The sequence below is a fragment of the Pyxicephalus adspersus genome, chromosome 11, assembly GCF_032062135.1.
Source record: "Pyxicephalus adspersus chromosome 11, UCB_Pads_2.0, whole genome shotgun sequence".
Taxonomy (NCBI): Eukaryota; Metazoa; Chordata; class Amphibia; order Anura; family Pyxicephalidae; genus Pyxicephalus; species Pyxicephalus adspersus.
In genome coordinates, this window is record NC_092868.1 from 42,118,979 (window position 1) to 42,145,332 (window position 26,354).

The window sequence follows — 26,354 nt, forward strand, 5'->3', positions numbered from 1 at the left end:
GTTTAATTTGGACAAAGCAACAGGTTTAATTTATTGCTGGCTCCTACAGCAGGGTACACCAATTCACTCTTTGCTGCATGATGCTCCGGTTGGAGTAAAAATGCTTGGTGCATTCAGGTAAGGTGGAGCATGTGATTCACGTGCCTTCATTCCTTGACAATGCTGGAGATTGGCAATTAGACACCCAAGGATGAAAAAATGTCACGTGGGGGCAAGAAGAAAGTAATCAGCACTGTTTAAACTTTGACTGGGACCAATTTAGAGCTTGCATAGTGTCAGGGGAACTGGAGAAAGGCAAGTATGTACTGCATAGAGGGATGGATTTAAAGTAAACCATTGTCATGCAAACAGAATCATTTACAGGGTTAATGAAAGTTAAAGCAAACAGGATCTCAATATTAATTTGCCAAACCATTCTCCTTGATCTGTAACAAGTTGGACAATAGCAGAATATAAAAATACACAAAGACACTGCAGCACGATGCCTGAAGAAATCAGTCAAAATCCTTTCTTCATCAAATAAATTAAGAAAGGTCAATGTCCTTTTTTTTAAATGCCATATTTTTCCATGTACAATTTCCACTTAGAAAACATAATCACTTATTTCACAAGAGATTACATATCATGGAGTAGGTATACCAACCACAAAGCATCAGGCACATTAGGTGAGCAGAACTGTTCATGATGAGGCAGCACAGGCCTTATTGGTGCACTTTGTCAGTATGACACCATATTTATACATCATAATATTATTGGGTTTGTAACCCATCAATACAAAGCTGGAATGCAACACCCAAATTTATATATTACGATTTAATGGGTTTGTACACCATCAACACAAAACTTGATTGTTTACTGGTTCATGCCCACTGAGAAAGGGAAGCATGTATAGGTGTGAATATGGAAAATTAAACAGCATGAAGTCACGAGCTCCCCTTTAATAGGTAACAATCAAATTCCCCTGATCCTATTGTTTGGATTGTCCACAGAAATGGTTACCCATCCCCAATCACTTCCAATATAAACCTCCCCTACAGATACCTAGAACCTATTCTCAAATCACTAGCTTTGATTATCTACAATCCTTAAATATATATTACAAAACATAGATATGACTTACCCAGAATGCCCTAAAGTGCTGCCTGAAGCTTATTTTTTGAAAAACAATACTATCCACTAGTTCAGAGACTTCCTTAGTCCTTTCTTCAGCAGTGAATATTCTGTGGATCTGCAGTATTAACACAGGTGGAATTAATATTGCCTAATCAAAGTGGAACATTCAGTTGTGCTTCTAATTAGAAACTTGCCACACACCATACAATTCTCGGTATATCATCTCCCTGGATCCACCAGCAGCTATGTAGTGCCCCCACAATGTGTTGTTGCTCAAATCGGGATCATGTCCTCTTATTAAAGGGTTTGTGCTGCGGAAAGTTAAAACGTTTATTGTGCATTTTTTAATTGAAACTCAAATTAGTATAGCAAAGCTATAAATGTGTGTTTTTTTTTTTAACTTTATAAATAATGATTATATTTATGTTTTCCATCTTAAAATAGACTTACATGAATGTTCAAATAAGCATATGCAAACCTTAACAATAAACACTTAACAGTTCCCACTGAACAGAAAGCCCGTTCACACTTATGTACTGTTTGGAAAAAGCATTTATTCTTAATGGCACCCCAAACACAGCGAGGTACTGCTGGGCAACACACAGTGTGTTTCCATGCACTATGTTTTTTAAAGGATGATATGCATTTTTTGTGTAATATGTTGCATTGCAAGACACACCAACATGATTTTCAAGAATAGTAGGAACAGTGGGAACAAGCTCTAGGATGGAACCTATAACTTCCTGCACTCTCTGCATGAGCTGCAATCTTATCAGTTTGGCCCCTTTCAGCTGTCTCTCTTTAATAGTGTGTGGCCTAACCCTGCAGTTGTTGTGTCAATCACAGCTCAACAATGCTCAATCTGTGTCATGCAGTTCAGTGCACTTGGGTCTTGCTGCCGTTCAATGTTTTAGGAAGTTGATGAATGTTTTTTAGTCTTCCGGCAGCAACTGCTTTCAACCCCTGTGAACTGCAGTTGAAGGCGGTTGCACATACGTTGTGCTCAGCAACAGTGGCTGCAATCCATTGCAACCGCCTGCACGAAGTGGTTCCCAACCGCTTTTATTCAGGTAAATGGGAGTTGTTGTAAGAGCAGTTTAGCCTGCAGTCAACTGTTGTGGTCACACACTGGTCTGAATTTAGCCCTAGAATCTACCCATAGTGTGTCACACCCTATATAAATGTGGGGGTTACCCTTGAATGAATGAGAGCAACCCAAAATGCAAAATTAATGTGGGTAAACCTATACATTGTTCCCAGTTATCTTTATGGGCTACCAAGATTTACTGTTACAGAGACGAGATGAGAAGGGGGAGAGTTCTGTAGTTTTAACACACCTATTGATCAGAAAGGGAGTTACTGGCACAATTACTAGTTTAAAAAAAAGCCTGAAAATAGAAAACAAATGCAGTTACCGCAAAGGACAAGTAAGCTTTAATACAATACATTTTTCTACTGTGTTTAATAAACTTTGAAATACAAGCAACATCATCTCAGAATAAACAGACCACATACCATTATGCAGTCTGCCCCTTTTCTTACATGACACGGTATCACTCTCTTAGAAGTGGTTTGACAAGTGGAAGAAGCTGTATAAAGTGTGCATTAAAAGCTGCACAGGGACATAACTTGTGTTTGATCCCTGCAGGTAACTTGGACTTTACAGTCATCAGGGCTGTTTTGGGGCATAGGTGGTATAGAATATGGCTAGGACTCTCCTGTAATGGGGGTAACTCAGGTCTCATTGAACACCTGGTAAACCTGGAGGACACTGTAGATTCCCATGTCGACCCTTGGAAGTCACCAGAACCCCATAATGGAGTGTTTTTGTTTTATTATAAAAGCACTGTCACCACATGTAAAAAAAACAACATTAAGGAAACTTAGTGGCCCTCTCCATCTTGTTTATCCCCTATATCCTCAATGATCAATCCTTTTTGACTGTCCCACCTCTATCTTGGTTGACCCCTCCATGTGGCTATTCCCACCATACTATTTCACCCTTTCCATCACACATGTGGGGTGAAGGGCACTGTAGGTGTCTTGATCGGTGCGCCAAAATGGCTAGAAACAATCCTGACATTTGCACATGATTTTGCTGAATCTGCTCTCCACTCATGCAAAGAAAATGCCTTTAACTTTCAGTCTAACTCTTGTCTTCTAACTTCCAAGCTAAATTCCCATAACTGATGGTAACTATTGGTTATGCATGACATTTAACACTTGCATAACTGTCAAGTGTTTTACGGCACATTATGCAACCTCACCCATAGACTATGGGGTTTAAAAACAGACTGTGCACCATGCAATTGTAAAAGAAGCCATAAAGAAGCATTGCATTTCATTGTATTAGATCATGACTGGAACACAGTTAGTGTTTTCTGCATATGCAGGTCAGCGTTTGTTAGTGGTTTACTTCCAATTCTGTACACCATGCAACTAAATTGCTGCCGAAACCATCTGTCTTTAAAGATTATATCGTCATTAGATTGAATTAGGCTTTTGAATGTTTTTTTTTAATGATGATTTTTTTGGTCTCCTTACAACAAGCTGTCAAGATCAGATGTATCCCTGCTGTTGCTGAGCCAGTCAGCTGGAAGTAGACTGCATACACTGATCCCCCCACACTCGCCCCTACACAGTCCTAGACCAAACCCTTTTTGCCTGTGAAAGATGAGAACATTTGGCTTCAATTGGAAGGATAGTTGGCAGCCTTGAACACTCAGCCTAGGTTTTTAACGAAAGTGAGAGAAACAGAAAAGTTAGAACAACTTAGAAAGAGCAGTGATGGTGAAGCAGTGAGCTAAACTCAGGCAATCTTACATACAGGACTATTATCACCAGACCTTGTAGTCATCTGCAGTCTCATACAAAGAAGACATAACTTTGTAGATCAGGAATTTAGATGAAATACATGGAAATATAAGCAAAACAAAAATACACATTTCAGAGTAGAAGTGGGAATTATGCAAAGTATTTTCTGTTAACCAGCAGCTGATAGAGAGGAATCACAATCACCATAGTCAGGTTCCAGCAGAAGAGTGTAGTCAGACAGCATGGACTGCCAAAGAGAAGAAGATGCTGGGAATGGACACAGAAGACTCACCTGGATAATCCTTGGACCATTCACGCTGGCAGCACTGGTCGCTGGCATTTTCACTGCCTCCATCATAGCAGAAAAGAAGACACAGGTAAGAGTTAGCCCTAAAATGGGTACCTCTTAAAACAGATCAAAAACTAAATTTAACCTAACATTTTATGTATGCTTTACCATGTTAACATTTTCAACAATTTCATTTATAATTTACAATATTATTAAATAAACAGCCTTTATTAAACTATTAAAACTCAAGAATCATCTTTTTTTTTTTTTTGCATTATTCACAATTGTCACCATTAAGAAACCAGACCACAGCAGCTGGAGTCTGGAGAGCTGATGTAGACAGGACTGAAAAGTCTGGAGGAGCTCAGGAGCACTAAATGCTCTTTAATTAATTAAATATAATAAAAAGCTGCCATACTGCTTTATTTTGCATGTCTTATACTTACTAGGTATGTGTTAAAGGCAGCGGTTCTTCACAGGAAGTGAAGACAAATGCACCAAGTAACCAACCAAAAACTCAGCTTTTGGATTTTAAGTTGGCAAACAAATGAATAATAACATTTGATTTGTCAGCATGAGCTATTGCACTCTATTATTCTCTGCACTTGAGCAGACATATTTGCTAGCCAGTTCAGGGACACAATGCAAGTGCATTGAAAGTTACTAAATGGAAAACTGTTAAGCATTTGAAATACTTACTTGTTTGTGCTTTTAGCTGCATGTTTTGGGTTGGTTACAGGGTCTCTAAACAAAAATGACAGTTTACAAAAAACAGCAAACATGCTGTTGGGAAAATACAAGTAGTTTGTTTACAAAACTTGGTTTGAGACAGATTTCTAATTTCCATAGGAAAAATAAAGGGTCTGGGTGAATGTTAGAAGTACATATCTCTGCCTACAATTTATGATATAATCCACGGCTGGGGCTTGTAGTCAGCTTGACCATACCTAGATGCAGGTGAATTCTCCAGACATAATGGGGTTAAAATATAGACTTCTATGCATACTGAAAGTGTAGAAAAATACACCAATATGTTCAGACTGGCAGTGGAGTTGCAGTGCGGTTACCGCTTCCTCATCCCAGTGAACTGCTACCCTGAAAGGCCAAAAGTAGCTTCTCGACATGGCAACACCATTAAGGGGAACAGTAGTGACCGGTATTAGTACCGCTCACTGCAACCAGTTGTCAAATGTGCAGATGCTGCTTTCTAAGAAACCAGCGCTATGGGGCAAATGACTAAGCACCTGGCAAAGTGCCAGCTTCTGAAAGCCACACAAGATCACTTGATCCATGGCAGTTCTGAACCTGCCTTATGGTGGACAGGATTGGAGCCATTTAGGTAAGCACTTATTGAAGAAGGCTGCCCACCAGGAGTGGTCACTAAAACAAGTGAGCACTATAACATCCAAACAGATCAAAGTTGCATCTCCCTGGTATTTCATGTAATACCCTAAGGAGTGTCACTTATATTTGTAACCTTTAGGCTCAATACAAATTTTATACACTGGAATACAACCAAACTTTCCTCAGAGTAAGGCCTAATATGCTAATTATATGGTTCACTTTGCAGCATGTTAATTATTACCACATAAAAAAAAGTATCCCTGCTTGAAAACTATCATTATGATAGTTTTGAATGAACCTTTTTTCTGCTTGTAATTTTTCTGCTCCTACAAAGCCACAATAAGTGTTGTCTTCTCCCAGATAGTTTCCCTAATCCTGTGTTTAGTATACATATAGGAAGAATACAGAGGAATGCACAAAACCCTTATAAATCACTGTCTGAGTTGATGTAACAGGGAAGAAGTTTATTCTCTTCTCCCAATGGCAATGAGACAAACCCCCTTCATATCTGTGATAGCAGCCATGACATTATATGGGATAAGCACTTGCATGTCTGCTTCAATTCCAAATAAAATGATTAAAAGAGTACCTATAAGCAGTAGGGATGAGTGAACACCTGGAAGTTTGGGTTCGCTGGGTTCAGGTACCCAAAATTGTAAAGTTTGGTACGGACCCAAACTTTACAGTTCGGGTTCGCTCAGCACTTATGAGCAGGTATATCCAAATACAACCTGATGTCAAGGCTGATAATATTTAGGCAACGTTTAAAGTTGATTAAACTGATTTGGGCATCAGTAAAACTCTTAGCCATTACAGCTTGAGATCCCACAGATTGCAATGGATAACATGACAAAGGGACAAGGATATGGACAGGAAACTAGGGAAACTGGCTTTACCAGTACAAGAAGCCACAGACAGCAATGAAAACCTCACAGAGACTCAAGAAGGTTCTGGGTGCCTGTGTTCCCATTGGAGAGTTTACACAATATTTCTGTCCATGTGACAGACAGGAATTGGAAATAGAAGTTAGAGGCTAAATTTAAATCTCCTTGAGAATAAACTTTTTAGGTGGGTTTTGGCTGTCTTTGTTCCCATTGGCGAGTTTTCCTGTTGTTTTCTGTCTCTGCGATAAGCAGTAATTAGAATAGAAGTGAGAGTCTACCACCTTTCCCTGCATACCTCAAAGAAAGGTGCGCTGAGATGAACTGTTGGGGCCCATTCAATATGAATGACACAGAATGCTACAATTCACGTCAGGAAAATTTATTACTGCATGGTAATATGATGCATACAGTCCATAATTATTAAAATAATCAAAATCAAATCAAAAATAATCAAAAGTAATCAAAAACTAAGACAGACTAAGAAGAAAAAAAAATTGGCTATTTGATAAATTACTCATCAGCATAGTCAGCAAGTGTGACCTCTTCACAAAACTTTTTCGAAACAGTCTCACAGATGTTCAGCATATGATGTGAATCATAAATGTCTGATTTGCTTTACAATCTCCAGAAGACCATAGAACAATGAGAAATGTGTGCGCAGCAATAAAACTGTCTCTGTAATGTGTGATACTGCCCAAATATACCTTCTGTTTTTGCCCTTTATGATCCTATAAAATCATAAAAAAGCCACATATACATGAAAATACGGTAACTGCAAGGGTATTTACTAAATGTACTGAGCTGTACAACTTGCAATAAACTCTAACAATGTACTTTGCTTTTTCTGCAAAAACATGAATTAGGGCTAATGTGTTCTTTAAGACAAGTGGAAGCTTACCTACGGTATGTGATGGCATCCAAGCTCCATGAGGGAGAGATCAAAAATGTAGTATATACAGAGTAAGTTGTAGTTGGGCTTGTAATCCATGATGATCTTCCAGCAACCTGTGGTAAACAGAAGCAACTGTTTAATGAACAAAGCCAGATAGGCAATTTCAGTTGCCTGCAGTTTTCAATGTTGTATTTCAATAACCAGGCTGTATTCACCATGATATCCTGTCCAGGGATATTCCTTTTTAAGGGACCGGCAACATTCTCACCTTGCTGCAGTGTCAAAATTCTAAAACAAACACTTGGGAGCTTTGCGTACAAAGTAAAACATTAGGGTTACCTTCACTCCTATGTCCATAAACCGTAGGGTATTGATATATAAAAACACAATATACTTTTTTTATAATTGATCTGGTTCCCATAATGCATTGCCATGCTGCAAAAAACCTAAAAAAAATTCTGTACACTAGTATGCAAGAAGAGACCCATAGAACTCCTGGGAGCACTTAAAAATGTTTCACGTGTGGACAATGTATGGATAGAAAATCTCAACCATGAAAACAGGTCTTTTGTTCCTGGTCCAACTGCATTTGAAATTTGGCAGGCTCTTCAATATATGATGGGCACATAATTGTAGAAAATGCATAAGTGTGAAGCCAGCCTGGAAAAAGGAACTTGTAAGATTTAAAATAGGATCTTCCATTGTTGTGCAGGCACAGCTCCCAACCTACTTTCGTTTACAGACCTTGAAACAAGCATTGACACATCAGGTATACTCATATGCATGTTATTTTTAAACGTCAAGCAAAATTGGTTTCTCTGAAAAATCTTACCAGTGTCTTAAAGAGATCTGAATGAGATTTTATGAGAAAAGATCTGAATGAGATTTTATGTAACTGTAGTACTAACACAAGGAGTGCTATCTGGTGTGGCACAGAAAAAAATAATGTGCCCAGTAATGATCTAATTACAGTAAGAAAGTTTGTTTCGGAAATGGTTATGAAAGTATGACATGCAGCTCACCTAAAATGCAAGCTATTCAGGTGAGAACTCTTTTCTGCTTGGTGTATGCACCCGAAACTATAGTACAAAAATGAATGCCAACATGGAGGTTAAAAATATATCATAGGTAAGTACACGTTCTCACTACAGCTGTGCACTGTGTTTATGAAAACATGCTTTGCCATTAGTTTCATTTGACAAACCATTGACTTGAATAGGCTGCTCAACACTCAACAATGCACAAAAAAGTAGGGCAAGCTGTTATTTTATGTTGCTCCGCAGTGCATTGACAAGTTGAGTCACGTATTTCCTAAATAAAAATGTTGGGTAAAGAAGGGGTTAGTTTTAGCGTTCATTACTTGGAATGTGAAGTCTGTTTTCACATTACGTAGTTGTGCAGGACAGAAGTATCCATGATATGTTTATATTAGAATTGCAACTGTTGGCCAGTTGTATAAATAGCTGATCAATGTCAGAGTCACTGTTTCAGCTAAATGGAGAGCAATTATTGAACCTATTAGGAAAAAAGGCAAATTTTACCACAGCTGCAGTCATATTCACACACAATAATAAAGAAAATAGTGTAGGGTGTGGACAAGATATTCCAGACAGGAATGAAACTTAGGGCCTCATGAATGAAAATGTTAAAAGAATGGTCCTTCCCTTGCAGATGTTCCCTTAAAACCCCATGTAATGGAAAATCAGAAAAAAAAATGGTTGCATTGGCCAACAGAAACAATTCTCACTCAGGAACTTTGATAAGTAAGGCATTCTTTGTACTTGTGTATGTAGTAGTTAATATGGAAGAGGGCCATAAATATGGATTTCTGCCAGTAAGTTAATATAGACAGAAAAAAACATTACTGTCATTTTAAATGCATGATGTCATGGAATTGTGTCTGGTTTTGTAATTTAAACAAAGAAAAGAATAGCAACTGAGCAGACCTAGCAAAAAAGGAGGAAAGGTGCAAAAAGGCAGGGCAATGCACTAAGCACTAAAAAAATCCCTAGTAAACTTTCATTAAAAAATAAACTAAACATTCTCAGTATCTAAGGATACAACAGAGGTCATATTCAAAATATATATTATATATAAGAAAAAAAAAGTTGCCAACTTCCTGACCACCACTAGCCCACAATTCTGCTAGATGCAAGGCCAAAAGCCAAGCAAGCAAGTTCAAGGCCTGTAGACCCACATTGTTCGGTGCTGAAATGATGTATTATGCAGCACTGCATAATATTCAGCAGTACAGGAGGAAATTCTCCTACACTCTTCTTCACCATGGTTGTCCCATTTATTCCCCCCACCCGTTTGCTATTTCATTACAGCCCAACCAGTATGTCCAGCTGTGTTGCTTGGATCAGTAGTTTTTTCAAGCAACCCTACTCAGCCTTGTGATTATGAAAATAATAAACTAAAGACACAGGTCTAACAGCTGGATTTACTGGTGTTTTCCCAGCTGTATTAAATCTCCATCTCTGTAATTTGGAACTGCTGATAAGTACACCCACAGCTTGCAAATGATATTGAGAATATCAATGCATGTAAAATACATGAGCTTGCATTAATCAAAAGCATACATCATCTGTAGCCCCTTTCCTTTGTGCAGTGCAAGCGTGGCTCCAGACTTTTTGCTGAGTCACGCATTCCCTTAATAAAACTCTAGGCTCCAACATCACCACTTTAGCAAGCATGGAATAATTCCCTAGGCTGGAATAAACATGAGGCTGCCAGGATAAATCACAAGCAAATCCCAGTAAAACAAAGACCTTCCTGTACGCCCACAATGAGATGTTAAATGTTAGTTGTTCTTTGCAGAAGACATTCAAATATCAGTTTCAAATCAAATATCATATTTGACTTCGTCCATGGACTTTGGTGGATTTAGGTGAGATGGGATATGTATGCAAAATGCAATTGTCCTTAGGACCATGTTAGATGTCCACATTTGTTCTGCTTTTCACATGTTCCAACACCATCTTCTCTTCATGTAGTGAACAGTACCAGGAGCCGTGTATAGCAGCGGTGCCCAACAGGTGGATCGCGCTCTACCGTTAGATTGCAAAGGCAATGCGAGTAGATAGCAGTGCCCTGCCTTTCAAAATAAACTTTAAAGCACACAGGAGTTAATAAGCGTATTATTTTATTGTTGGTAGATCATTTTGACTTGGTCATTTTAAAAGTAGCTCACAAACCAAAAAAGTGTGGGCACCCCTGATCTATAGTATAGTTGTTAGGATATCTGGAGATGAGATGTCTCGGGACAATAGTAAACTCTGGATTTCCATAACTGAAATTCCATTTGTAGCTCATGTACTGTGATTATAATCCAGGGGCCTCCAGTCATCAGCTAGAGACTGGAAAAATATTTCTGATAGCACTCATTATAATAAGCCCAAAATTGCATAGCAAGTTCAAGTTTAAGACAGGAGTTCTCCAAGCCATAGATTCTTTGGTGGGCCCCAGAAGTGTTGCCATCTACAAATTACACAAAATGCACTTTAAAATTATATAAAACATTCTAAACTTTTTTATGGAAAGAGAATTCACAATATGAGTGAATGTACTCCATAAGCGGAGTTACATTTAGGGTCTTTTTGTTTTTTTTTTCCTATGCAATTTCTGTGCTCTCCACTGCCATTCTGAGAATATCAGGGCAATAACAGAGCCAACTTGGGTGCGTGTACCTGTGCTCAGTACTAGTTCAATGTTCAGATTAAAGTAGTTGCTTCTGTAACACTTTCTGCTCTCTCCAAGGTAGACTCTGTGGTGGCTCAAGTCCCAGTTTTTCGTAGCTTGCCGTATCATCTGAGGACCAAGCGGTATACTCTGACTCCGGGTCTGCATAAATGGGATCATTTTAATCTGACATACAGGTACATAACAGTCATTTGAGCATACAAATATGTATTTTGTATTCAAATCAAAATAACACAAGGAGTCTCTGAATGTTGTTGATTAAAGTGAATCTAATCCAAAACCAGTCTATAAGTATGGTGGCTGCATTCTTTTCCCCTGGCAATCCTGGCATTACAAGGTGGTGTTACCAGTGCCCACTCTTTTGAGTACAGATTGTCTGCAAGTGGTAACACATACATTATGTGCCATATTTTTTATTTACCTGTATATTATATATATATATATATATATATATAATATTTTGGTGACCTGGCTCTTCCATTGGGTTTTTGTTTACAGCTTCTTTTAGCCAGAGGAACAATAGGCACATTTTCACAGCACATACCACATCTTAAAAAAAAAATCAACCTATACATGATAAATATTAAAAATGGGCTTAGTTAATAAAATGTGACCACATATAACAAAGTGAAGGAGACACTCATTCAGAATGGCAAATCAGATTTTAGTTTATAGCTGTCATATAAGTATATGACTAATGATTGACTGCTATGGTAAATCTATGGTAAATATTGTTCAAAATTGCTGTCTATTGCAGCAAGCACCAATGTTCAGCAAAGCAAAAAGTCTAAAAAGCTGTAACAGTCAAAAGCCAATACGTAATCAATGTTAATTTGATAAAATGACATTATTACCTACTATGAACACATCAGAATATATTTGTATGCAGACAATTTTTTTATGTTATGACAAGGCATCCAGCACAAAACATTCTCCTTGTTTGAGGTATTTGGAACATACTGTACATCTGTGGAATGATAACAGCTGTAGTGAATCACAACAAATGCATCCAGATAATCTTAACATCTAATGCAAATAGTCCACAATAGAAATTCCATTTATGGTAACATATGTGCTATTGCCAGAATGGCAATAAAAGTAGATTACAACTGCTTCTTGCAATAATCTCATTTCTGCCTGGTAAGATTAGACTGATAAATGATTTTATTTAACAACCCTGCCACACTTCATAGCCTGAAGCTGGCAACGCTATATTTTAAATACTCATCAGCGTGATACCTACCTGCCCCCCATGTAACAGTGTTTAGGCCAGCCAATTGGTTCACAAGTCCTTGCACAGCACTGATTCAGCCAATTCTTTATTCAGTAACATTGTGTAACAATTGTTCCTTGCAGAATTGTCTCATTCCCAAGAAACCTAATTAATGAGAGTGAAACGAGGAGAGGTATAGCAGCAGCCTTCCGTATGTGGAGTGATGTGACTCCCTTTCACTTTAAAGAAGTCCCTGCATACTATGAAAGCGATCTGAGGATTGGTGAGTTGACGTTGTGGATGGCTCAAAGTGATGTTGGAGAACACCAGGCCTTTAGTTTCATAGGCCACTAAGCTGTTTGTAAACACATGAATGATTGGGACTTTAGTGGTTTACCTAACAGGCAAACAATCTGCACAAGATGGCAGCTGCAGCCCATCATTTTTTGTACAGAAGCCTCGGAAAGACGGAGAGTGAGGAACATCTCCCCAATGGTGTTATAGACAGAATACAAAGCCTGACTAACTTTTTACTACTATTTTAAAAGCTGAAAAGTATATGCATTGCATAGCAAGAATACACTGCTGGTAATAAATATCAGTAACAAGGCAGATTGCGGTCTTTCTTATCACAGAAGTGGGCCCAGTAAATATTACAGCATTTGTGCACTGCATGGAGACTAAAATCCAATCATAGGGATCAATCATTGCTGAGTGTGATGACATCTCTCAGCTATACCTCATTTAAACCCACATCAAATTTGTTTTATTGCACAAAAGCTTTTATTCAATCTTTAAGTGAAATTATTCAAATTTGTTTTGTTGAAAAGTCAAACTAAATGAGAAGTAGAGATGAAAATAGGCAATTGTGGGTACAAGTCAAGCCAGACTGTAGCATCTTTAAAGCATATCTAACAAAACACAGAATATACATACAGGTAGTCCCTGAGTTAGGACATGCAACACGGACGTCTCCTAGACACGATCGTGTCTTCTCTGCTCACTTGTGTGCAGGACGGAGGCTTGATGGGGGGAGGGGCGATTTGCATGACTTTTGCTAAACACAGCTGATCTGTAACATCTTATAACTCTTAAATGACCAAGACAAACTCTGCAGTTGTTTCTTTTTGCATATCAAAGCACAGCTTGCTCCAGAAGTTAATGAATGTCTAGACTCCATAAAGTTTTTTTTTTTGCTTTGTTTTGATTAACTCACAGTGAGGATTTTTTACAGTAACTGACACCACACTGCCTAATAATATGTTGAGACAAACATCTGTCCTAATTGCATTTGTTAAAATAATGTACCTGTTTCAACTTACATACAAATTCAACTTAAGAACAAACCTACAGTCCTTATCTCGTATGTACCCGGGGACTACCTTTATATGTAAAAAGATGAGTAATGAGGCATGTAAATTTGGAGGCATCCCAGATAAAATAAAGTGTTAAAGAGTGAGACTGGAGTTCAGCTTCAAGCATTGTTTCATAGAATAAATTACTAGTACTGCTACTAGAAAATATTACAATTAGCCCCTAGGCACATTTTCTATTGTTAAAATTGCAAGAAGCAATGACAGCTTACTTTGTCCTTTTTAGTAGCCAAACCTTCATTAATCACTCCTGTTTATCTTTCTGATGCCACTGATATCGAAATCTAGCAGATCTTGTAATTTGTATTGATAGTGCCAGCCTGATGCCCTCAGCATGAGAAGGTTTTATATCCTTAAGGTTCTTTTTCCTTAAGACTGTGAAGCTTACCGGTACTCAATCATTTATTAAGCTAACCAATTCAGTAGAAATTGTCGATTTTAACATCCTGTTTTTGAAAGAAAAAAAAATGACATGTTCATTCCAAGACAGTAAACCATTAATTCAGCTTCACTATGAGACTATCACTATGAATAGGAAGCTTGGGAACTAGAATGTAGCTGTTAGTCAGAGTTATGATACCCTAATAACAGGTAAACTAATTAGTGGTTACAATTTTATAAATTCTGTCTTGCTAAAAAATGTACAATTCACCCAAAATGTATGATGACAGTGAGTTTTTTTCAATGAAAACAGCATGTTAAAATAATCAATAGATTAATATGGGCAACTAAAAGTATGCACCATACCTTGAAAGGTTGAACTTGGCCCTGACCTTTTTTTTCCCACTGAAGTCTTCCTTTTGGTCAGTTTAGCTATTCATCACTAAGATAACATATACACAGTCTTGGGAGCTGTCAGTTATGATTTTCATGCTCCTATGAATACTCTGGATCGACTGATTACCTAATATACAGTTTTTACTAAAGGTCATTTCTATAAATTTGCTGAATTGCATACATGTGTGACATGTTCTCTTCAAAAAGATAATGTGGTCAGCTAATAACTTTTTATATTGTAAAGACAGACTGCCAATAAGTTTTTTAAATCTTATATAAACCCTTACTGCATGGTACTAAGGAAGGATAGATTCTAACATAGATTATAACAACAGAGACAGTTCTTAAGTGAGACATGATGAGGCCAAATTAAATTTCTCTTACCAGGTTTCTACGGTATAAATCACACGGACTGCCTGGAATCAAGAATCCACTACTGCTTTGATGGAACAACTGGGGAATTAGCGCATGCCTACTTTCCGAAGACTGGGGAGATTCACTTTGATGACAGTGAATACTGGATTGTGGGGAACACCAGGTTCAGCTGGAAAAAAGGTATGAAATCAGCGTGAGAACTTCACTTTATCCATTTCTGTAAAAAAGATAATTTTCTAAGTATAATTATTTTACCTGGACAAAGAATATCAGTACCGTTTAAAAAATTATTTTGTCTATGGCTATTTTTCAACTTAACTCTTCAAAGGAAAGATTCCAGACTGATGGTCTACCGAAGGAGTTCCACCAAATTAGCAGAGAAAAAAAACTATAACCATGCCCCGGATGCCCTAAATTGAGGGGATACATACCTACAATATTAACCCCATGGCAGACAACCTGGAAGGATTTTTCCTTCTCTCTTTCTTTTGTAATTCATGTGACATGTCAAAGAGTTTTTTGAGACTAGCAATATTAACTAAGTACAGGTAGTCCCCGAGTTAGGGACATCTGACATATTACGCATGACTTGCAGAAGTCTTTTGCTGTGCTGCAACCTCTTGTAACTCTTTAAAGACCAAGACAAACGCTGCAGTTGTTTCGTTTTGCATATCAAAGCACAGCTTGCACCAGAAGTTAGTGAATATCTAGGCTCCATAAAGTTTTTTTTTTTTTGCTTTGTTTGCGATTAACTCACAGTGAGGATTTTATACAGTAACTGAACCCACACTGCATAATAAAATGTTGAGACCAACATCTTTCCTAATTGCATTTGTCAAAATATTGTACCTGTTCCAACTTACATACAAATTCAACTTAAAGTATACCTAAACTATACCTAAAGGGCAGACAACCCTTTTATGTACAGTAAAAATTCAGTTTTTTTTTTTTTTTAGGTGCAACACCCTTTTTTTTTTGGCAGCACCACCCCCTAATTCACAATCGCTTAGGTGATCAAGAAGCAATGGGAGGCTCTTGGGTGCTCCTTCTGCACATGCCCGAGCATCTCCAGCATGTGCAGAAGGAGCCTTTTCGTGCAAATAGAAAAATTTGCCGATATCACGCATGTGCAGTGATTTTTTTCATCCAAAGTCATTTGATCTCCCATCTGGGTCGGATGACGTAGGATAAAGAACCAGGAAAAAGGGAAGATGGCGGCGCCGGGACGACGGGAGACCACATGCAAGACACCCCTGGATGGATCGGACTGCCGGATTTAAGGTAAGAGTTTTCTTTTCTTTTTTGGCAGTTTTGAGTTTAGTTTCTCTTTAGGTTCAAACAATCCCTAACTTGTATGTAACCCAGAGACTACCTGTATATGCAAAAAGTAAGAAAACAGAGACTCTTACAGTATAAATCTTTTAGGATTTTTAGTTGTTATGCCTTAAAATCTAGTACTAGAACCAGGTGGAGCACAGTCACACTCACACAAAATGAAAAGTAGGTCAGATATGCGCAGGATGTTTACAAGAGACAAAGTTTTAGTCATCACCATTCCTTGTGGTTTTATTTGCTAGAATACAGGTCATATCCTTTCCTATTGTGAAATCTGGACTGTGTGAGTGTCACAAATCCAGATGTCATCTTAGGCAATTTTCTCCAAATGTCCTGGATGCTTGCATGGCTTGTTGGCATTGATATGCTTTGTTTTGCTGAATAGATTGGTAGAGGGATATCCAGAAATTCAAGCCACATTGACAATCTTAATTGTAGAAAAAATATCCAGTTATATCCAACGTGTAAACATTTTAATGATGCCAGGCCAATGTTATAGTAGAACTGCAGCCAATACATATATAAATAGTATGCTGATAAAATATCTAAATGGCACCCATTACCTGGACTTTGGTCTTCTCAAACAAAGATACAAGTCAGCAATAAAAAGCTAACAGAGGTCTTAATTTGTAACATCTTCACTTAAAATGACTTGGAGCGTGTAGCTGACGATAGATGTCTGGGATATATGCTATTAAGGTGGCTAGTATTGCTAAAATTTCTATAGGCCCCATAAACTTGCATGGTTTTGCCAATGGAAAGGGAAGTGGTAAGTGGCCAGCACCAGGTATATCAGGGCTAGGTAAACAGAAATTTTTTAACTTGCCACATTTCCAATCATGGAGATTAGCTCCAAATCAACCATCTTTTGAACGCAAACAGACTGACATTTCATGTCTATAAGCTGATTAAAGTAAAAGTGTTTCTTTACCACTTATACTCACCTTTTAAGTACTCCTTCTATCATCAAAGTAATTCCCTGTGAAAAGAGGTACAGGTAAGTATTAAACAACTTCTTTTCCAGGCAGAATTACTTTAATGTTTGTGTGTCAATGTGACAGGATCATGTTAATCCTAAACATTTCACTATTAGCTAGAATTAATTATAATTATATTTTTCAATGTAGTAATTAAGAAGTGGAGTAACTATGGTTTGTCTTTGTAGGAGTGTGGCTGACAGATCTGGTACATGTAGCAGCACATGAGATTGGACATGCTCTGGGACTAATGCACTCTCTGAATAGAGAAGCTCTGATGCATATTAATGCCACACTGACTGGGAAGAAGACCATCTCCCAGGATGACATTTGGGGGATCTACAGCTTATATGGTGGGTACAAAGCAAAATATGTAAACTATTATTATTTTCTTTTATACATTATAAAATAAAGCTATGAATGTAACATATCTGTTTACCCCTTATGGACCAGAGACATTTTTACATTTCCACTGTTAGCCTGTGTTTAGGGAGGTTTACTTTTGGGAGTAGCGTTTTGTATAAAATGCTTGTTAACTATAGACAAAAAGATATTAAATCTAACACAATGTTTTTTTTTTTCCTTTTAAATTGGTGTTAATTATTAGAATACGTTTTAGAGAGATAAAGTATACATTTCATTCTATACTTTGCCCAATTTCAGTTTAAAACTACACTAAAATTATGTTTTTTTGATAAATCATGACATTTTTTAAACTATTTTCTAGCAAACTTCTTGCTGTGCAAAAAAAAGCTACACATAAAATGAATAAAAACAAAAAAAGAAACAAATTAAAAAAAGGAATAAAGGTCTGCAGAAAAATAATAGCTAAGTATAAAGGAAAGTGGTAATTAGGGCCGAACGTTACCTAGAAATACACTAAAATAAAACATCATGCAACAATATTTCTTGCAGTGCTGCATGTGTAATCTCATCCACTGTGCCCCACAACTGTCTCATATGCATGCTGCTAATGCTTAGTGAAGTCTCAAATGGGAAAAACATACTGTAACACAATTGCTATTAATGCTTGGTGAATGTCAATTTCACTGGTTGATACATTTTTGCCTTAATGTTACTGTATTTAAACATCAGCACTGCCATTCAACAGATCCTAATTTGTTTTTTATTTATATGATTTAATTTTTTTTCCATTCAAATCACTTTTGAACCAATAAATTGATCATGAATAAAGTAAAGCCAAAGGGGAATCAGCAGCCAATTGAGAGTAAATGGCCGATTGTTGGGATTCCAATCAATTGTGAATACATTAAACGTTTTGGTATATATAAAATGTACATTCAAGTCATGTTGTGTTTTGAATTTTATTTTCTAACTAAAAAACACAGTTGTGCAGTGTTTTGGGACTTGTGAGCAACCAATTACTGATATGTAAATTGGTTGGATCAGACAGTCAAGCTAAAAATTGGCAATGGATCTGCTCATGTTTATTAGGCTTAATAGTGGTATCATTCCAACAGATAGCAGAGTGATCCCCTCATCAATGCCTTGATCCCTGGATCATTATCCAATCAGCAGGTTAAAGGAATCTCCATGACCACACTGAATTTTATCTTTAAGTTTTGACAAATAAGGTCACTAACTTGGCTATCCTCTCTAGAACAGTGGTCACCAACTTTTTCAGACCTATGGACCACTAAATACACAGACTCCGGAACGCACATGAGCAGGGAGCCGTGTGTCACTCAACGTAGAAGAAACTTCCTCCAGAGTGATGTCATGATGCCAAAACCTTCCCACTCTCCATTACAGGTCAGAGACACAACCTGCCCACCGTCCTGAGCCTGCGATCTATACGGGGGACATGGTCCGCAGCTCTGGCTGGTGCTCTCCAGACCACTGGTTGGCCACTACTGCTCTAGAAGACATACCTGCCACTAAAACTAGTATTCTAACATTTACTGTCTTTTAACATATTTGTCTTTACTTGAAGTCAATCCCTAATATAAACCTCACATTATAAAAACCTGGATGCTACTACGTGCAACCTCCCCTACTAAGAGGTCCATTTAAATCTGACCTTTATTGCTTTGATTCACTAACCGAGGAAATGTATTGAGATCGGCATTACTGACTTTCATTCACCTTTCCCAATCTGCATTTTTGTTCTGGGTCTGAATGAAAGCTAATGACAGACAGCTGCCATTTTAAGACGTCAACAATGGCATGCACCACACCTTTCTCATAATAGGTGAATTTAAAACGTGAATAACCACATGATAGCATATGCTAACTTTATCTTTTTACATGGTCAAAATAGTGAAATTGCTGTTTTGGGACAGACAGAAATGAACAAACTATTATAATCTGCTTTCTTTCTCCAACACATATTTCTCCTTCTATTGCAGGCTGCAGAGACAGATATCTAGTATGTGCCAGCTGGGCACAGAAAGGGTATTGTGAGTCCAGAAGGAAACCTATGAAGAAGTATTGCCCATACAGCTGTGATTTCTGTTATGGTAACTATTCCCTCTGCATAAATAGATATATATCAGAGGAGAGGGGGAGATGGCAAGATCCACGTTAGCTAGGTGGTGTTGTTTTAGCATATTAGTATGGAAACTGTTTATGGCTATATTTAATTATATATATATATATATATATATATATATATATATATATATATATTTATAGTTACCTTCTGCTGTCAAAACAGCTTTCACCTGTTGAGCCTACGGTTGCAATTCTGTGGGGATGGCTAACTTTCACCACCTCATGTAAATCATATTGACCCATGACCCTGTTGCTTGTTCACCATTTGCCCTTCCTTGGACTACTTATAGTTGGTACTAACCACTGCACTTTATGAATACCCTACAAGACCTATCATTTTGATCATCTAATAAATTTTAGTCCTTGTCTAAGTAGTTCAGTTCCTCACACTTATCTGTTTTTCCTGCTTCCAACAAATCACCTTTAAGAACTGACCATTTACTTTTTGCCTAATATACCCTACTCCTTTGCAAATGCCATTAAACAATTTTATTTCCTTTGCCTGTTAGTTGTTTTATAGTTTTTGCTGATCAGATCATGTGATATTCTTATAATATAACTGCAACCAATATATTGGTAATTCAATATGATAAATCTTTATTTTTGGAGGAGTTGGAGGAAAAAAAAGTGCCAAAAAAGGGGCACGAGAAAAAGATTGAAAATCACTGCACATGTAGTTTCAGCATCTGGAACAAAATAGTTTTCTTAGGATGCATCTAATATTTTTTTATCAAATGTAGATTTTCCATTTCCTACCCGAGTGCCAACTCCAATACCCCCCAGAACCAAAGTTCGCCTGGTTCCAGAAGGAAGGAACATGACCTTTCGATGTGGAAAAAAAATTATCCACAAAAAAGGAAAAGTTTAGTAAGTATATTTTAAAAACTAAATAGAAAAGCCAATGAAATGACTGGGTTATTTTTGTCTATAGTTACAGTAAGTTGCTAATCTTTTGTACTGGCTGAAAAAGGGGGAAGAGCATGCTCTCCATAGCCATTGATGAGTGCAGTAACATCAGATGCCATGGATTGCATTTCGGTCCTCAGTGAGGCAAGTTGTTATGTGTTAACCCATTTAGATTCCAGGAAACTAGAGTGAATTAGGTTAGGGAACAATGTACAGAGCACAATGTGCAGAGGTTTTGGGTTCAGTTCCCACCACTGCCTTATCCCAAGAAGGGTGTTCAACAGTCTGTGGCCACAACAACAGATGCACAGTTGGCCCAGAGGCTTAAGGAAAAAAATTGTAGTACTCCAAGTACTATCCTTTAAAAATATTCCTAGTTTAGCGAGGGGCTTTATGGTTCCTTTTAGCCTACTTCACTAAAAACCTTTGAGGTTAAACCTGTGTTACTCCAAAGCCTTACAACATAAAAGCCATAATTTCCATTGCTTATGTCGATTGTGACCAACAAGCCTGAAACAGTGGTATTCACTATGGACTAAATGACTACATTGTATCTGCAATATCTAAGGGCAACTTTTTAAGGAGGGAAGCCAATTAACTTACCAGGAAGGAAACTAGAGCATTCAAACGAAACCCATGCCAAAACGTAGAGAACTTATAAATATCATATATGTGTCCTGGCAACATAAAGGGTTGATTTACGTGGTTTCATTCACTGTTTTAAAATTAGATTTAAATCTGTATTTTAGGGATTTTTTACCTGTATTTTATTCTGGTTTGGTTAAGGGCTGTTTTAGGGATACTGTCAAGTTCTTTGGATATTGGATAGACTATGAATTGCTAAAAGTCAGCTATAAAAAGTACTGCACAATACCTTGTAGTTCATGATGCAATCAGTTGCTATGGGCATTTTCAATCACTACATTTTCACAAATGATGTTCACTGTAGTTCTTCTATTCCTGCAGTTGGTACAAAGATAATGAGCTCCTGGAATACTCTTATCCTGGATACCTGTCCCTAAACGATGACCACATGAGTATAATTGCCAATGCAATCAATGAAGGGCTCTATACCTGCATCGTGAGGAAGAGGGAGCGAGTGCTGACAACTTATTCCTGGAATATAAGAGTACAATTGTGAGAAATCTTATATGTATATACAGATTTGAACTACATGGGACCAACAGTTCCACTGATTAAAGGAGGCACCACCATTTCTTTGCAGCTTGCCACATGCCATATCTAATTACAACTGGTTCACCTAGACTCTGAACTTGGTTGCGAAGGGTGGCGAAAGAATGGAAAAATGTCTACTGAGGAATCATTGTATTATTGAGCTTTGCACATTTTACCCCTTCCAAACATTTTTAATTGCTAGGGAGGTACAAAACCCCTTATTGGGGTGGATTTAGTAGTGTTTTTTTTAGAGCAACATGATCAATATTTTAATACAAGAACTCCACAATGCTTATTCAGCATGGCAGTGCAAAAAGCAGGGAGAATACAGTCACTCATAGCTACTGGACTGCAGTGTACAGAAATCAAAATTACTTCTGATTGGTTGCTTGAGTTACCATTTTTTGCCTTCATGAATATGTTCAAAAATTGGTATGTCATTGGACTTCAAGTGTTAAACCCCAAGATGTAGTTCTCAAAAAAAATATCTTAGCAACCCTGGAATTTAGTAGGAAAATGGGTTCAGATCTCTAAAGTTTAATTTTCCTTCTCATGTTTGACAGATTTAACAAGTGAATGAAGGGAAGTGATAAACTTGCGTATTCTTTACCAATATTTTCATTATGCCTGTGGAGCAGGCATGTTAAAATAATAGGATTCAGGTTTGCGTGCAGCCTTCTCCGCCATTGTGGAAACAGAAGGAGCACAACAGGGATTTCACTCCTGATTCTGGGTGCTCCGGAACTCTACCAGCTGCTTCACATTTCAATTTTTATCAATAGTACTGAGCAGAGAGAGCTGCACACAGTGACACTTTAGTGTTGCAAAGCAGTGCAGCACTGTTGTGTGTTTGCAGCAGCTCCCTATGCGTTTAAGATATTGTACATATCTGGCTTTAGTTTGTATACTAAGAATAGTGTAATCAGGAAGCCTGCAAAAACGTTCAGGTCACTTCAAGCAGCTTTGCTAAAGTCTCTAAAATAGTGTTCAACTCCTGTTTGGTGGTAAAAGAGGGGAGGGGGGTTAAACACAGATCCTAATGGGAGTGCTGTCACATTAAAAAAAGGTTTTAATAAGCATTAGCACTTCCTAAATTTTGTAAACTTTTGTAAAAACTACTGAAACCTGTATGTACAAGCCCTAGAAGATCCAGAGGATGGCCACAAAAGAAGGGGGAGGGAGGTAAATGAGGAATTCTACAAATCTGCAGCATAGCTACTACCTCTTAATAACGTTTTACTTTTAATCTGCATAAGAACGTCAACTGCATAATACATTCTATTGCAAGAATTTGATTAAAGTACATATAAAAAGGAAGGATGTACATGGCCTATTTGTGCATTGTTGCGTGCATGTTACCACAATACATGGAGGCTGACAATGTTTTTACATCCTGTGGGATGCGTTGACAGGCCATTCATAATTATCTTATCATGAAAAGTGCTTAATCTATCAATGTTTTTTATGCTGCAATGTATATATAAAAAAAAAAAACTTTTGGCTTGAAGAAACCCAATGCAACATTTAGCAGTTGTGTAAAATTTCAGTGCAATATTACATTTACATAAAATGTTACAACAGAGGGGGAATAAGGGAAACAGAGATTGCATCCTGATAGTCAGGGAGCAACTAGGAACTGGTTGATATGATGAGCGTTGATACAGGTGTCAGTTACTTTACATTAAACATAAGCGAAAAAAACATACATATATTTTAGGAAAGCTTCAAGTACAAATACATTTCTGATTTGTGCATTATAAATCATACATCACCAGCTTTCTTCCTGTCAAGCTATGCATAATATACATTGTTTGTGCACAACTCACATGGTTCCCTTTGACCACAATTGGAATAATAAAGTTGACATAACAAGCAATGAACACATTTTTCTCACTGTTCAGACATACAACTCCCCCCTTACAAAATAAGATCCATTATGTATTAATTAAAAAAAATAATAATCTGATACTCTGCACAGCAGCACCATGACAATGCAATCCATAAAAGAATGTGAGCATGGGTTCTGAAGGGGAGAGAGCACAGGGAACTCATCTGTGTTCTGCTGCCCTACCATTGCCCAAACAGCAGGTTGGGGACTAGACCTTGACCAAGCTTTATTACTTTGCTAGAGTGGAACAAAATAAAGTCACTGCTTGGCTGTGCCGTCCGTATCACAAAAATGGTTGAACATTACAAATACCGTGGTGGTACAATAGCTCACAAATATATATTGTATCTGTGTATTCCGTGTCTTGAGTTCAGTTTTATTTTGAGCACGAGATACTAGAGTATATCAATGTTAGTTGACAAGGTGTATATTTTACAAATCTGTAGAAATCCTTAAGGGAACAATTCTGTGCAGGCACATAGGTAACGACTATTGAAAAACTGGAGAGGAACAGTGCATTTAAATATGGATTTTGTATACTGCTGAATAAATTCAGTGTAATTGCTGCTTGAAAATGTAGCTTGGTTTCGGACACGTTGTCTCTAAATTCTTACAATTGGCCTTTCTTTGACAGCTATCTTGAGTCATGACTTCACAGACAATTAAATTCGTTGGCTACTGAGAGATTAAAAGTGGATGTAAACCTTAAATAACCAGCATTTAATTTGCTAAAGCACTGTTTATCATAAACTACACTTTTTTAACATATTCCTATATCCTTTACATATATATTATGGCCTGAATAATGTGTGTTCAAATTAAAAATTGTGGTTTCCCCTCAGGAGCCCATGAATTAGGGTGACAAGTCAAATATTTAGGAGACAGGAAAAAGTGTTGCCATAATATAATAAGAGGAAAGAACATCCATAGCAGGACTACCAGTTATTTTAATAAAAACTGTAGATTCCAAACAACTGAAATCAATTTTCAAATTACATTAATATGGAGATTTAAATTAGATTTTAGTTACTGAGCCTATAAAATACTTGGACAACTTCTTGACAATAACCTAAGTTGCAACACACTGCAATCAATATGATTCTTATGCAACTGTCAACAAGCACTTTTCTTTGTAGTAGAGAAAGTTGGCCATAAGACCAACGCCACGTTTGCTCAAAGTGAAGAGGAACTCAGAGGCAGTTTTGATGGGCAACTGTCAACTTCCTTACACAGGCACCCTAAATCCTGCATTGACAAGCATATGTTAGTCACCTTAAGTAGACAAAGCTAATGGCACAACAATGAAGAGGTATAGCAATGTCTACTCTTTTCAGGGACTTCAACTTAGTTGAAAGCAAGAAAAAATTAAAAGGTGGCAGACATATCAAAGATTCGGAGCTTGACAACACTTGATATTTATTGGTGCTATCACACATTACCAACCTCCAGAAGCAGTATGGCAAAAAGAGCAGTTAAATGTGGTGTTTTGCACCTGAATGTTCTCTGCACTTCAGTTATGCAAACTTTCACCCCGGAATACTGTTCATACAGAAAGGTCTTAAGGTCTGCAGAGACTGCTAACTTTCAACTCCTTTTATCTATTTGGTGCTACAATGTTTTAGAAAACAAAATAAATAAAGAGTATTTTTAGCTTTGCTTTATGAAATGTTGTATCTGGTAGACCTATGTAAACTGGATATTAAAAAAAAATAAAGAATACATATTTAATACAGTGGACCATAGAGATTTTTTTCCATTCTGAAATATTTCTTTGGTTTAGCATGTCTTGCTCATAATAAAAAAAACTACTGTTCAAACTATACATGATAGCTTGGACCCATTCAGTGTGTATATACATGTGTACTTTAAATCATTTTAATTTTTTTACATGCAAAGTTATAAGATTACTGTTACACAACACCAACAAAAATTCTACAGCCGGCAATCGCCCAGTATATCTGGTTAAAAAAAACTAGAAAATATTTTCCCAGCTACTTGCTAACCTCAGTGTTACAACCACTGCCTTAGTCGGGTGCAACTCATTTCAGATGCGCCTAAACTGGACTAAGCTTAGAAAATGTCCCTATTCAAGTTTAGCACAGCCATTGCTAACAAATTCAAAGCTCAGAGGGGTAAAAAACCAAGAAGATAGGTAAGAGATTGAATGAGGGGAGGCTCTAAGTTAGTCCAAGTTAGGAGAGTGGGCTAATTAAGCCAGTAAGCTTATTACAAAACCTCTGGACCTCTCTTTTACCAGCAAATGCTGCAATGAGATGCAAGATACAAAACTCAGCATTGATCTATTAGTTATTGCTTTTAAGAATGCCTGGTTCAGCCTCAATTGGACTGTCAGTACTGAGAAATTATACATTCTAAACTAACAAAAAGACACTTTTCATTAGAGTACTGTAGTTAGTCCCTCAAATACCAATAAAAAAAAGCAACAGACAAGAAGAGGGTGGTATACATTCAATTGTTTTTCATCTATCACATCATCTAAACATAAAAATAAATCAATAAAAGAACCACAACCAACACGCCTTATGCAAATGTGTAATAAAGGAGGTCCACTGTATACTGTATTGTATATTTCAGCTTTTTACAATTGTTGCTATGTGCCATTACTTCTGAGAAAGGTATACCCTTTAGGGACAACACATATATGCATTAACACTCAAAGAAATAGAAAAGAATGAAAAAGAGGGGTCTTATGCTGCTTGTATTCAAGATATGTTACAGTGAAAACAAAATATTAGGTAAAAACGATGTAAAAATGTAACAA

The 26,354-nt window shown here is 37.3% G+C and overlaps 1 protein-coding gene across 1 annotated transcript; it reads left to right on the top strand.

The window, feature by feature from the left end:
• Positions 1-3,796: 3,796 nt before the first annotated feature.
• Positions 3,797-25,300, top strand: MMP23B (matrix metallopeptidase 23B). The gene is made up of 8 exons (XM_072426839.1): positions 3,797-4,304; positions 11,096-11,214; positions 12,395-12,534; positions 14,789-14,956; positions 17,277-17,441; positions 19,458-19,568; positions 20,343-20,469; positions 21,475-25,300. Exons 1-8 carry the CDS (start codon positions 4,170-4,172, stop codon positions 21,647-21,649), a joined length of 1,140 nt encoding a protein of 379 aa, XP_072282940.1. The 5' UTR covers positions 3,797-4,169; the 3' UTR covers positions 21,650-25,300.
• The last annotated feature ends 1,054 nt before the right edge of the window (positions 25,301-26,354 follow it).